The following is a 12,401-nucleotide window of genomic DNA, read 5'->3' as shown; positions in this document are numbered from 1 at the left end:
AAAAAAAAAAAGAGAGAGAGAGAAATAATTATATCACAGCAGGAAAGTTGTAAGGTGTTTTATTATTTAATGTGATGAATAATAACTGTTTCTTTTCTGGTAAAGGTTCTTCATGGTTCTAGAATACAATATGATCAAAAGAAAAAAATTATTTATAGGAGAAAATGAAATGTGAACCTGATTTCTTAGCAGACCACAGCTCTATGCAAATCCAGCAAATTTTTCTTTTCCATCAAAAACCTTAAGCTTCTCACAATTTACAAACTAAGTTTCAGAAGTACCCTGGAGATTCAAAGCCAATTATATATAAATTATCTACCCTTTATTGCCCAATAATATTGTAACATATGTCAGTGTTTTTAGGGATTTATGAAATTTGTATTTTGTTACAGCCCTCATACTGCAGACTGTCTTTCCTGGTTTCTGTCCATTAACAAAAATGTCACTCTGTGTCACTTTGTACCTCAAAAATTTTCAGGAGTGCCCTGTAACTTTTATGGTTTTCTCCCACATTAGAACTGTTATTTGTAACTCTTCAGTGTGATGAGTAAGGTTTTGCTGGTGATTTAGACATTTAATTAGAAAGTTGCATATTTAGTCTTAAGCTATTTATGAAGAACTATATTAAAATTTGGGTGAATTTTTCTAATATGTTATATTTGCTACAGTGAAGAAAAACTTTGTAAATTTAGTTAAAAAAATAAAAGGCAGTATATGTAACATAAAATGTGTCAGTTTAAACATTATAATGCTGAATGAAATATTCCAGCCAAAAAATATAATGTGGAAATTTGCAGTGTGGTATTAACCTTACTTGTAGCATGAGATTTTTCGCAAAGGGCATTCTGCATTGAAGAATAATTAGTGGATCTGTATCTTCTTCAGATAGTATAAATAAAAAGATGATTTGATATTTTCTTCTTTTTCTTGAACATAACCTCATTATGTTTTGTAGTGAAATGATTTATCTGCCAAGTTATGATTAATCTGAGAAACAGGTTTTAAATGTTTTAACTATATTCAGTGTTTTATAAAATTCTACACTTGTTTATTATTAGATAATTTAATCATTTTAATTCACTCGGTGATATAATTGGCGTTATTATTATTATTATTATTATTATTATTTTGAGACAGTCTCACTCTGTCGCCCAGGCTAGAGTGCAGTGGCGCCATCTCGGCTCACGGCAAGCTCTGTCTCCCGGGTTCATGCCGTTCTCCTGCCTCAGCCTCCTGAGTAGCTGGGACTACAGGCGCCGGCCACCATGCCTGGCTAATTTTTTGTAGTTTTAGTAGAGACGGGGTTTCACTGTGTTAGCCAGGATGGTCTCGATTTCCTGACCTCGTGATCCACCTGCCTCAGCCTCCCAAGGTGCTGGGATTACAGGTGTGAGCCACTGTACCCGGCCAATTGGCATTATTTAGGAGTATCTATTTTATTTAAAAGCAAGTGCTTTTTTAAGGAAGTAAAATGGCGTGTATTATTAGGAATACCACATATGCGCAAATACAAAGTAATCCCTCATTTTTCAAATGAGAATATATAAAATCAAGGTTTTCATTCAGTTTAAATTTAGGAACTTTCACAATTAGATGAAATAGACCAATGTCCACTTTTGTTTTCTTTCTTTTTTTTTTTTTTTTTTTTTGAGACTGAGTCTCACTGTTGTTGGCCTAGGCTGGAGTGCAGTGGTGCAATCTCGGCTCACTGCAGCCTCCACCTCTTGGGTTCCAACAATTCTTCTGCCCCAGCCTCTCAAGTAGCTGAGATTACAGGTGCCTGCCACCATGCCTGGCTAATTTTTGTATTTTTAGTAGAGATGGGGTTTCATCGTCTTGGCCAGGCTGGTGTTGAACTCCTGACCTGAGGTGATCCACCTGCCTTGGCCTCCCAAAGTGCTGGGATTACAGGTGTGAGCCACCACACCCAGCCCGGTGTCTACTTATAATATTAATATTTATGTGTGATTTACTTACATATTTCTAAATGACAAATATTTAGATGTAACTTCCTTCAATTCCTTTATCTTATGCAACAATTGTATTTAACTGCATTATGTCAGCCAGGTGTGGTGGCTGTAATCCCAACACTTTGGGAGGCTGAGGCAGGTGGATCACTTGAGGTCAGGAATTTGAGACCAGCCTAGTCAACATGGTCAAACCCCATCTCTACTAAGACTACAAAAATTAGCGGGATGTGGTGGCGTGCACCGTAACCCCAGCGACTAGGGAGGCTGAGTCAGGAGAATCACTTGAACCCGGGAGGTGGAAGTTGCAGTGAGCCAAGATTGTGCCACTGCCTTCCAGCTTGGGTGACAGAGCGAGACTCATTCTCAGATAAATAAATGAATGAGTGAATGCTTTGTGTCGTCATTATTGACACTTTTTGAATCAGCTAACATTTTTCCAAAACATACAATGTCAACATCCATGTATGCTAGAATGTTTCGCGAGCTACAGTACTTTTTTTTTTTTTTTTTTTTTTTAGTGATGAGGTCTCTCTTTGTTCCCCAGTTCAGTGCTGCAGTCATAACTAACTGTAACCTTGAACTCCTAGGCACAAGCAGTCCTTCCACCTCAGGCCCCAAGTAGTTGGGACTATAGGCACATGCCATCTATACCCGGCTCAGTTTTTCTTTTTTTGTTATGATGTCTCACTATTTTTGCCCAGGGTGGAGTGCAGTGGCACAATCTTGACTCATTGCAACCTCTGCCTCCCGGGTTCAAGCAATTCTCCTGCCTCAGCCTCCTGAGTGGCCGGGATTACAGGCATGCATTTCCATGCCTGGCTAATTTTTTATACTTTTAGTAGAGACGGGGTTTCAACATGTTGGCCAGGCTGGTCTCAAACTCCTGGGCTCAAGCGATCCTCCCAAAATGCTGGGATAACAGTTAAAAGCCACCATTCCCTGCCGGTACCTGTGCTTAATGTCCCCAAATAATGTGTTACTTCCCAGAGAAACCAGTTAACATACTCCTTTCAAACGCAATCTTTAGAGAGTATGTTTAGTGACATTCTAGACTTTGCAATTAATTATTGCAGTAATTGCTAAATTTATTTTATATTTCCTTTCTCTTTTTACGTTATAAAAATCTTCACACTGAAAAGTTGAAAGAATTTTGCAGTGAACTTTATATAACTCCCAGTTAAGTTCTTTTATTAGCATTTTATTGTATTTGCTTTCCACATATCTATTCATCCCTGTATGTATTCATTTGTCTTGTTTTTTAATGCATTTCAAAATACTTGCCTCTTTTTTTGAATCTGTTAACTTCTGTAAAATAATTAATTCAGGCTATGGTAGGCTTAATGTGTCTTTTCCACATTGAAATAATTAGTTAGAAAATACCATTTTGTAACCACCAGTAATAAATAATTCAGGCAAGGACCATCAATGGATGCAAAGACAATTGAGTGAATGTCAAACCCCCATGACGTGCAGTTTACCTGTATAACAAACCTGCACATGTACCCCTGAACCTAAAATAAAAGTTAGAAAAGAAATAGTGATGGAAGGGATGTGGCAAGATGTTAACAGTTTTAACAGTTAGTGAATTTAGGTAAGGAATATTTAGGTGTTCATTATAATGTTATACCAACCTCTCTGTGGGATTTTAAGAGATAAGCGAGTAATATAGGAAACATTCTAAGTACTTGAATAGACAAGTGAAACCTGCCTTTCTTTGTAAGTCTAGAGCAATACTAATTCATCCTCTTTTTTAGTTTTGTTTAGATTTTATCAAGATACAGCTAGACGGTAAGCTATTTTATGTTTTTTTACTCACTAAAGCTTTCTTTACACCAAAGCACTTTACAGGAATAAAAGATTAAATAATATTCATAGAATTTATTAAGATGGTTAGTTGTTACATATATTTTCTTATCAAAGGGCATATATCTTGGTGTAAATTTCATTCAGAAATATCACAGAACCTAACTTTTTAGAAACCCCTTTTCATTTGGAAAAAATAAAAAAAGCTTCTTTAAGGCAGTTATAAAGATTTTTTTTTATTACCCACAAGAGTAATGATGTGTAGAGCATAATAAATATGTACTTACGTTTAAACTTGTATTTCCTCACAATTTCCCCCATTCATGATATTACCCTCTTAAAAGTTATTTTTCCATTTCCATTTGTTTTCCTCCAGAACCAGACCGTGATCCTGTAGAGATTATTTTAAATACCTCTGATCTAACTAAATGTGAATGGTGTAATGTCCGAAAATTACCCGTAGTGTTTCTTCAGGCAATTCCAGCAGTTTATCAAAGGCTGAGTATGCAACTGCAAATGAATAAGGAGGATAAAGTTTGGAATGATTGTAAAGGAATAAATAAATTAACAAGTAAGTTGTGTAAAACAGATTATAATAGGTAATTATAATAGATATTGTATTTACAATAGCTGTTAAATAGCAAAATGTGAATGCTCTTTGACAGATGCCTTAGATGTATATTATCTACAATTCTCACAGCTACCTTGTGAAATAGATTATTACTTTCTCCATTTTACAGATGAGGAAAAACTCACAGAAAGTGGAAGGGCTGAAGATAAAACCCAGACTTACTCATTTAGAAAGTTTCTAAGTAGATTAAAACCCAAAAGATCCACGCTCTTAACTAACACTGTAATCTGAGTAAACTAAAATTTTTTAACTGATAGGAATATTAAATGTAAATCAGCCATATAAATCTGGAAATCTTGAAACTTGGCCTGAATAGGGAGTTATTAAGTTCATAAAATGGGCCTTAAGTCTTTATAATACATAGATGTGGTTCTCCAGGTTTTTTTCCTTCACCTTTAACACTTAAAGCATGGCTTGACTGCTTAGAAGATAAACACATTTCAGCAATAATTGCTGCTTCAGCTTAATTATGAAAAAGTGTTAGCTACCAGTGAATCTGCAAGAGTTGGCACATTAGTGAGAAGATGTTTTGCAGTTAGATTCTCTTGAGATTCTATCAGTTCACGTGGCAATTTTCTATTTGTGTTTGACAAAAATGTTAACTATTATATCTTTAAGACTATAGATTTAGATTTATTAGATTAAGTAAATTAGTTACATCCATGAATAGATTTGTTCTTGAACTGTTGTTAGAGTAATGTATTCTGGTTCCTTCCTTCTAATAACTTAAGCGAACTTGGCATGTAACACACACTGGTCTTTCCAATGATTGTTGTGTATCCACTGTATGTCAGACATTGTTGTGGACCTTTTTACTGGGATTTCTGATTATCTTCCCAGAAAGAATTAATAATTACTCCTTTAAAAGTATCTATTTACTTTTGTTTTTTTTAGACTTATAGTTATATTTATTTCTTTTCAGATTTGGAAGAACAATATATAATTTTAATTTTTCAAAATGGCCTTGATCCTCGGGCAAATATGGTATTTGAAAGTATCATTAATGAAATTGGTATAAAGAATAACATTTCCAATTTTTTTGCGAAAATTCCCTTTGAAGAAGCTAATGGCAGACTTGTTGCCTGTACACGAACCTATGAAGAGAACATCAAAGGAAGTTGTGGGCAAAAGGAAAACAAAATTAAAACTGTAATTATGTTTTTTAATTTTAAAAATATTCTTAAATTATGGGTAGTTTTAAAGGAAAATATATTTTAATACTGTTCCTTTCAGTGTTAAATACTTTTAATTCTCTTTCAGAATTACTTGCTTTCATGTGTGATTTGTAAACTACCTTGTGTCAAAACAGTGGTGGGTGGGCGACAAATAGTACTCGATACAGGTCTCAGAAGCATTTTTGGTTCCTCCACATTCTCATCATTTTTTCTGTCATCCTTTTTTCTTTATACCCTACTTCCAACATATATATGCACACACCACTACTTTCAAATGGATTGGTTACCCTGTGTCTTAGGTTTGAAGAAATTGTGGTCCATGGTGTACATTTGTATGCAACATAGACATATATGAAAAATGAAGAATACATGCTATTTGATCTTTATTGTCAAAACATGTATCTAATACTAGAATAATTACTCATATAGCTAGGTAACTCTGAAGCCACTGAAGCAAAGGTCACAATACTACTATAACACATAGTATAATGGTAAATAATACAAACATAATTTTAAAACATCTTAAGTTTATTTCCTATTACAGCAGCTTAGCTTTGCTGACCTAATTTATTGGGAACAGATCTCTCAAACTGCCTACAAACTTGGAAATATGGCTATCCGCAGCACAATCTTGGTGATAGTTGAGCAAGGACTCCCCAAAGAACTATAAATACAGTTAGTGAGTTGAGAAAAGAACAAAAGAAGGATGGGAAATGGCTCTCTTTCTTTTGCATAGTTGGCATGGGCGACAGTGCCAGAGGAAGAAAAGAGCAGCATAATGCAACTGGGATGGACTCAAACTTCAATGGAAGGTTCTTTCCTCTGAGGAACCCATTTCACTTAGCTTTATGGAGGGCTGAAACTCATTAGACTATGTTCCCTGAGCCTCTGTCCCTACATCTTATAGATTGCCTAGCCATTGAACTAAGAGGCAAAAACCACTTTGGTTTTTTAGAAAGGTTCTTTGAATGTTACCAGCATTATCTGATTTAATGTAGATAGTAGAGATCTTAGAGAAGTAAGATACTGAAAAATTACTGTTACATGAGTTGGGAGAGTATCACTATCTAGAAGCTACAGATAAAAAGAAAGTGGCCCCTAGTTTTGCCTGTTTCTTATTTTTAATTGTTAAATATCATGCATACTTTTTAGTTCCGTATTTTTAATCCTTTTGCATTGAAACACCTTCTTGCCTTGTGCTTACCCTTTCTATTGAAACTTTTCCTAATTGACTGTAAATTGCTAATTTCCTTTACCAGGTATCATTTGAATCTAAAATACAGCTTAGAAGCAAACAAGAATTTCAGTTTTTTGATGAAGAAGAAGAAACTGGAGAAAACCACACCATCTTCATTGGCCCAGTAGAAAAGTGAGAGAATTCTTTTGTATTTGCAATGATCTTAAATGTCTTTCTCTGTTTTATTACATTTCAGTTGTGTATACATATATATAGATTTGTTTATTTGCTTGCCTTCTAATTTTGTTACAGGTTGATAGTATATCCACCACCTCCAGCTAAGGGAGGCATCTCCGTTACTAATGAGGACCTGCACTGTCTAAATGAAGGAGAATTTTTAAATGATGTTATTATAGACTTTTATTTGAAGTAAGTTAATTTTCCACTGATCTTTTATTAAATCTTTAACATTCCGTCATACTGTATGTCTGTTTTCCAGAGTCAGGCTTTTTGAGTTTTAAATTCCATCTCTACCACTTACTGTGTGACATTTGGGGAGTTATTTAATCTGTTTCTGTCTTTGCACATTTTAAAAATGAGAATTCTGTCTAAAGAGTTGTGAAAATTGGGCCAGGGAGTTGACTTATGCCTATAATCCTGACACTTTGAGAGGTCAAAGTGGGAGGATCGCTTGAGCCCAAGAGTTCAGGACCAGCCTGGGAAACAAAGTGAGACTCTGTCTCCACAAAAAATTTAAAAATTAGCCAGACATATACCTATAATCCCAGCCACTTGGGAGGCTCAGGCAGGAAGATTACCTGAGCCGGGGAGTTCGAAGTTGCAGTGAGTCATGATGGTGCCACTGCACTCTAGCCTGGTCAACAAAGCAAAACCCTACCCCCACACCCACCCCCCAAAAACAGGAGTTGTGAGAATTAAATGAGATCGTACATATGAAGTAGTAGGAAAAATGCCTAGTACAGTGTTAGAAGTTTATGGTCTTTTCGGAAGCACAAATATGGAATTAAAACAATGATAGAAACATTAACATGGTGCAGACTTAGCAGTTGAGAGAATGCTTCATTATCTTTGGAGGCTGGGAGATGTGAGGGACCAGGAAGCTTTCCTGGAAGAACTTACATTATGACCCAATATATGTTATGACCCAACATACACATGTATACACCTATGTGCAGTGTCTTTATACATGTATCAATTTGTATGTTTTTACTGGTGTGTGATATAAAATGGACATGTATATGAAATAAAACAGAACTTAGCATCAGTATGCATAGTTCTCTGTAATATTTTCTAGTTTCTTATACTGTGTTTTGTTAAACAAAACAAAACTTTCAATAATTGATGCTGGAATCTGCTGAATTGATTTTATAGCCTATTGGTGGTTGCAGCTCAGTTTGGTGGGAAAACACATGTTGTTATAAAGAGCAAAGTTTTGATCAGCGAAATGATGCAATTGAATTTCTGTAAGACCATTTTGACAGGCATGACACTGTGGAAGTCTAGATGAGAGGTGATTTAAGGAAACAAGACAATTTAAGGAGCCTAATTAAGATATTTTAGTTAAAATGATGAGACGTTTTATGAGGTAGAATTGTTTAGTATATAGAATTAGTAGTACTCCAGGACTAATTAAGTGGATATTAAGGAGGAGAGAAAAGGGTGCCAGGTAGCTCCTCGTTTTCTGGCTCAAAAGACCTGCTAAATGATGTTGGCACTAAAGCAGTGAATGCAGAAGCAGAACAGGCTTGGGTGAGGAGGGGATACGTTCCCTTTTAGATATCTGTGATACAACAAAAGGACAGTGCTAATCAGCAGTTTAGCAAATGGTTTTAGAGTTTGGTTGAGTTCTGACCAACAGAGATGGTAAGATGTTGTTTAATTGTGAGAATGAATGAAATTGCTTAGGTAGGGATGTAGAATGAGAAAGAGAGTATAAGGACAGATCCTGGAGATTAAATTTGAAAAGATAGACCGGGAATAAAAAGGCTCCCATGAATAATTTTCAAAGCTGTTCAAGAAGTAAGAAGAGAAATTGAAGGGAAGTGAGAACTTTAAAGGAGATTATATTCAGTGCTAACAATATAGCAGAGATCAGGGCAGATAAGGGCTAATATAATTTTGAGTTCACAATGACCCCAAGGTAATTAAGGTCAACAATGCAGCCTGGACTTGCATCCCAGTCCCAGGGGTAGCAAGTTACCCCTGAACTCCATTGGAGATGGTATCAGTGGAGGCCTATTGGAGACCTCCCACCCCATCCATCAGTAACAGGGAGCCCTCTGTTATCAGTGGAGGTCTAGTAGAAAACATGTACTTTTAGTCCCACCTCACGATAGTGAGGTAACACCTACTACCCATTGGAGTGTGGTGCTAGAGGAAGTCTGCTAAAACACAAGAATTATATTGCTCTACATAGTTGCCAGCAAAAACAAAAACCATAATACTCAAAATGTCCAGATTTCAAAATGAAAATAATTTGCCTTACCCAGAATCAGGAAGATCTCAAACTGAATGAGAAAAGAAAGTCAATAGATATTAACACCAAGAAGACACAAATGTCAGAATTATTTGACAAATATTTTAAAGTATCTGATACAGTTGGGGTTTGTGTCCCCACTGAAATCTCATGTCCATTTGTAATCCCCACTGTTGGAAGAGGGGCCTTGTGGGAGGTGATTGGATTCTAGGGGCAGATTTCCTCCTTGCTATCCTTGTTATAGTGAGTAAGTTCTCATAAGTTCTGGTTGTTTATAAAAGTGTGTAGCACCTCCCCCTTTGCTCTCTCTTACTCCTGCTCCGGCCGTGTAAGATGTACTTCCTTCCTCTTCACCTTCCCTCATGATTCCAAGTTTCCTGAGGCCTCCACAGCCATACTTCCTGTACAGCCTGTGGATCTGTGAGTCAATTAAACCTCTTTTCTTTATAAATTACCCAGCCTCAGGTAGTTCTTTTTGTTGTTGTTGTTTTTTATTTTATTTTTTTTGGAGATGGAGTCTTGCTCTGTCACCCAGTCTGCAGTGCAGTGGCGTGATCTCAGCACACTGCAGTCTTTGCCTCCTACATTCAAGCAGTCCTTCCACCTCAACCTCTCAAGTAGCTGGGATTATAGGCACTCACTACCACACCCAGCTAATTTCAGGTAGTTCTTTCGAGCAGTGAGAGAACAGACTGATACAGCATCCATCATAAAAATGTTTTAATGAATGTGATGACAACTTGAGAAACAAATGAAAACTCAAAACAATATAAAGAAGAGAGAAATGGATGGGTCTGTAATCCTAGCAGTTTGGGAGGTCATGGTGAGAGGATCACTTGAGGCCAGGAATTTGAGACCAGCCTGCGTAACATAGCAAAATCCTTATCTCTACAAAAAAACAAAAATGTAAAAAGGAAGAAACATAATGGAAATTTTAGAACTAAAAATACAAAACTGAAATAATGACTTCAGGGGCTGGGCTCAATAGTGTAATGGAAAAGACAGAGGAAGGAATCAATGAACTGTCTACAAGACATGTCAAAGTAATGATATTAAATAGGTTGAAAGAAAAAGGATGGAAAAGATACACCATACAAACTTTAAACAAAAGAAAGCAGAATCTGATAAACTTCTGAGGAAAGAAAATTACCAGGGATCAAGAAGGATATTTTATAATGATAAAGGAGTGATCCACCAAGAAAACATACTAATCCTGTGTACTAAACAACAGAGTTATAAAATGTATGAAGCAAAAACTGATAGACCTGAAAGGAGAAACAGACAAATCCACAAATAAACTTGGAGATGTTAGTACCCCTCTCTCAACAATTGGTAGAATAACTAGAAAGAAAATCAACAAGGATATAGAAAAGGATATAGAAGAACTCGACAACACCATCAACCAGCAGGATCTACTCAACATCAGGATTTTTTTTTTTTTAATTACACTTTAAGTTCTAGAGTACATGTGCACAATGTACAGGTTTGATACATAGATACATAGGTATACATGTGCCATGTTGGTTTGCTGCACCCATCAACTCTTCATTTACATTAGGTATTTCTCCTAATGCTATCCCTCCCCCAGCCCTCCACCCTGCAACAGGCCCCAGTGTGTGATAGTTCCTCGCCCTGTGTCCAAGTGAGCTCATTGTTCAGTTCCCATCTAGGAGTGAGAAAATGCTGTGTTTGGTTTTCTGTCCTTGTGATAGTTTGCTGAGAATAATGGTTTCCAGCTTTATCCATGTCCCCGCAAAGGACATGAACTCATCCTTTTTATGGCTGCAACTACGCATGGTATATTGTATTCCATGTTGTATATGTGCCACATTTTCTTAATCCAGTCTGTCATTGATGGACATTTGGGTTGGTTCCAACTCTTTGCTATTGTGAATAGTGCCACAATAAACATACATGTGCATGTGTCTTTATAGTAGAATGATTTATAATCCTTTGGGTATATACCCAGTAATGGGATTGCTGGGTCAAATGGTATTTCTAGTTCTAGATCCTTGAGGAATCGCCACACTGTCTTCCACAATGGTTGAATGAATTTACAGTCCCACCAACAGTGTAAAAGCGTTCCTATTTCTCCACATCCTCTCCATCATCTGTTGCTTCCTGACTTTAAGATTGCCATTCTAACTGGCATGAGATGATATCTGATTGTGGTTTTGGTTTGCATTTCTCTGGTGACCAGTGATGATGAGCATTTTCTCATGCGTCTGTTGGCTGTATAGGTATCTTCTGTAGAGAAGTGTCTTCATATCCTTTGGCCACTTTTTGATGGGGTTGTTTTTTTCTTATAAATTTGTTTGAGTTCTTTGTAGATTCTGGATATTAGCCCTTTGTCATATGGGTAGATTGCAAAAATTTTCTGTAGGTTGCCTGTTCACACTGATGGTAGTTTATTTTGCTGTGTGGAAGCTCTTTAGTTTAATTAGATCCGATTTGTCTATTTTGGCCGTGTGGAAGCTCTTTAGTTTAATTAGATCCCATTTATCTATTTTGGCTTTTGTTGCCATTGCTTTTGGTGTTTTAGTCATGAAGTCCTTGCCCATGCCTTGGCTTTTGTTGCCATTGCTTTTGGTGTTTTAGTCATGAAGTCCTTGCCCATGCCTATGTCCTGAATGGTATTGTCTAGGTTTTCTTTTAGGGTTTTTATGGTTTTAAGTCTAACATTTAAGTCTTTAATGCATCTTGAATTAATTTTTGTATAAGGTGTAAGGAAGGGATACAATTTCAGCTTTCTACATATAGCTAGCCAGTTTTCCCAGCACCATTTATTAAATAGGGAATCCTTTCCCCACTTCCTGTTTTTGTCAGGTTTGTTAAAGATCAGATGGTTGTAGGTGTGTGATGTTATTTCTGAGACCTCTGTTCTGTTCCATTGGTCTATATCTCTGTTTTGGTGCCAGTACCATGCTGATTTGGTTACTGTAGCTTAGTAGTATAGTTTGAAGTCAAGTAGCATGATGCCTCCAGCTTTGTTGTTTTTGCTTAGGATTATCTTGGCAATGCAGGCTGTTCTTTGGTTCCATATGAACTTTAAAGTAGTTTTTTCCAATTCTGTGAAGAAAGTCATTGGTAGCTTGATGGGGATGGCATTGAATCTATAAATTACTTTGGGCAGTATGACCATTTTCCC

The 12,401-nt window shown here is 36.4% G+C and overlaps 1 protein-coding gene across 3 annotated transcripts in view; it reads left to right on the top strand.

Moving 5' to 3' along the window:
• SENP6 (SUMO1/sentrin specific peptidase 6) overlaps positions 1-12,401 on the top strand; it is a 121,105-nt gene that overhangs the window by 76,572 nt on the left and 32,132 nt on the right. For all 3 annotated transcript variants that reach the window (XM_011942935.1, XM_011942934.1, XM_011942936.1), the window contains 5 exons: positions 3,725-3,758; positions 4,150-4,344; positions 5,327-5,553; positions 6,839-6,948; positions 7,069-7,185. In XM_011942935.1, coding sequence (XP_011798325.1) covers positions 3,725-3,758; positions 4,150-4,344; positions 5,327-5,553; positions 6,839-6,948; positions 7,069-7,185 — 683 coding nt within the window. The remainder of the gene's footprint in view (positions 1-3,724; positions 3,759-4,149; positions 4,345-5,326; positions 5,554-6,838; positions 6,949-7,068; positions 7,186-12,401) is intronic.

This window comes from Colobus angolensis, unplaced genomic scaffold (assembly GCF_000951035.1).
Source record: "Colobus angolensis palliatus isolate OR3802 unplaced genomic scaffold, Cang.pa_1.0 Scaffold213, whole genome shotgun sequence".
NCBI lineage: Eukaryota > Metazoa > Chordata > Mammalia > Primates > Cercopithecidae > Colobus > Colobus angolensis.
This window is presented reverse-complemented; position numbering and strand designations above follow the sequence as displayed.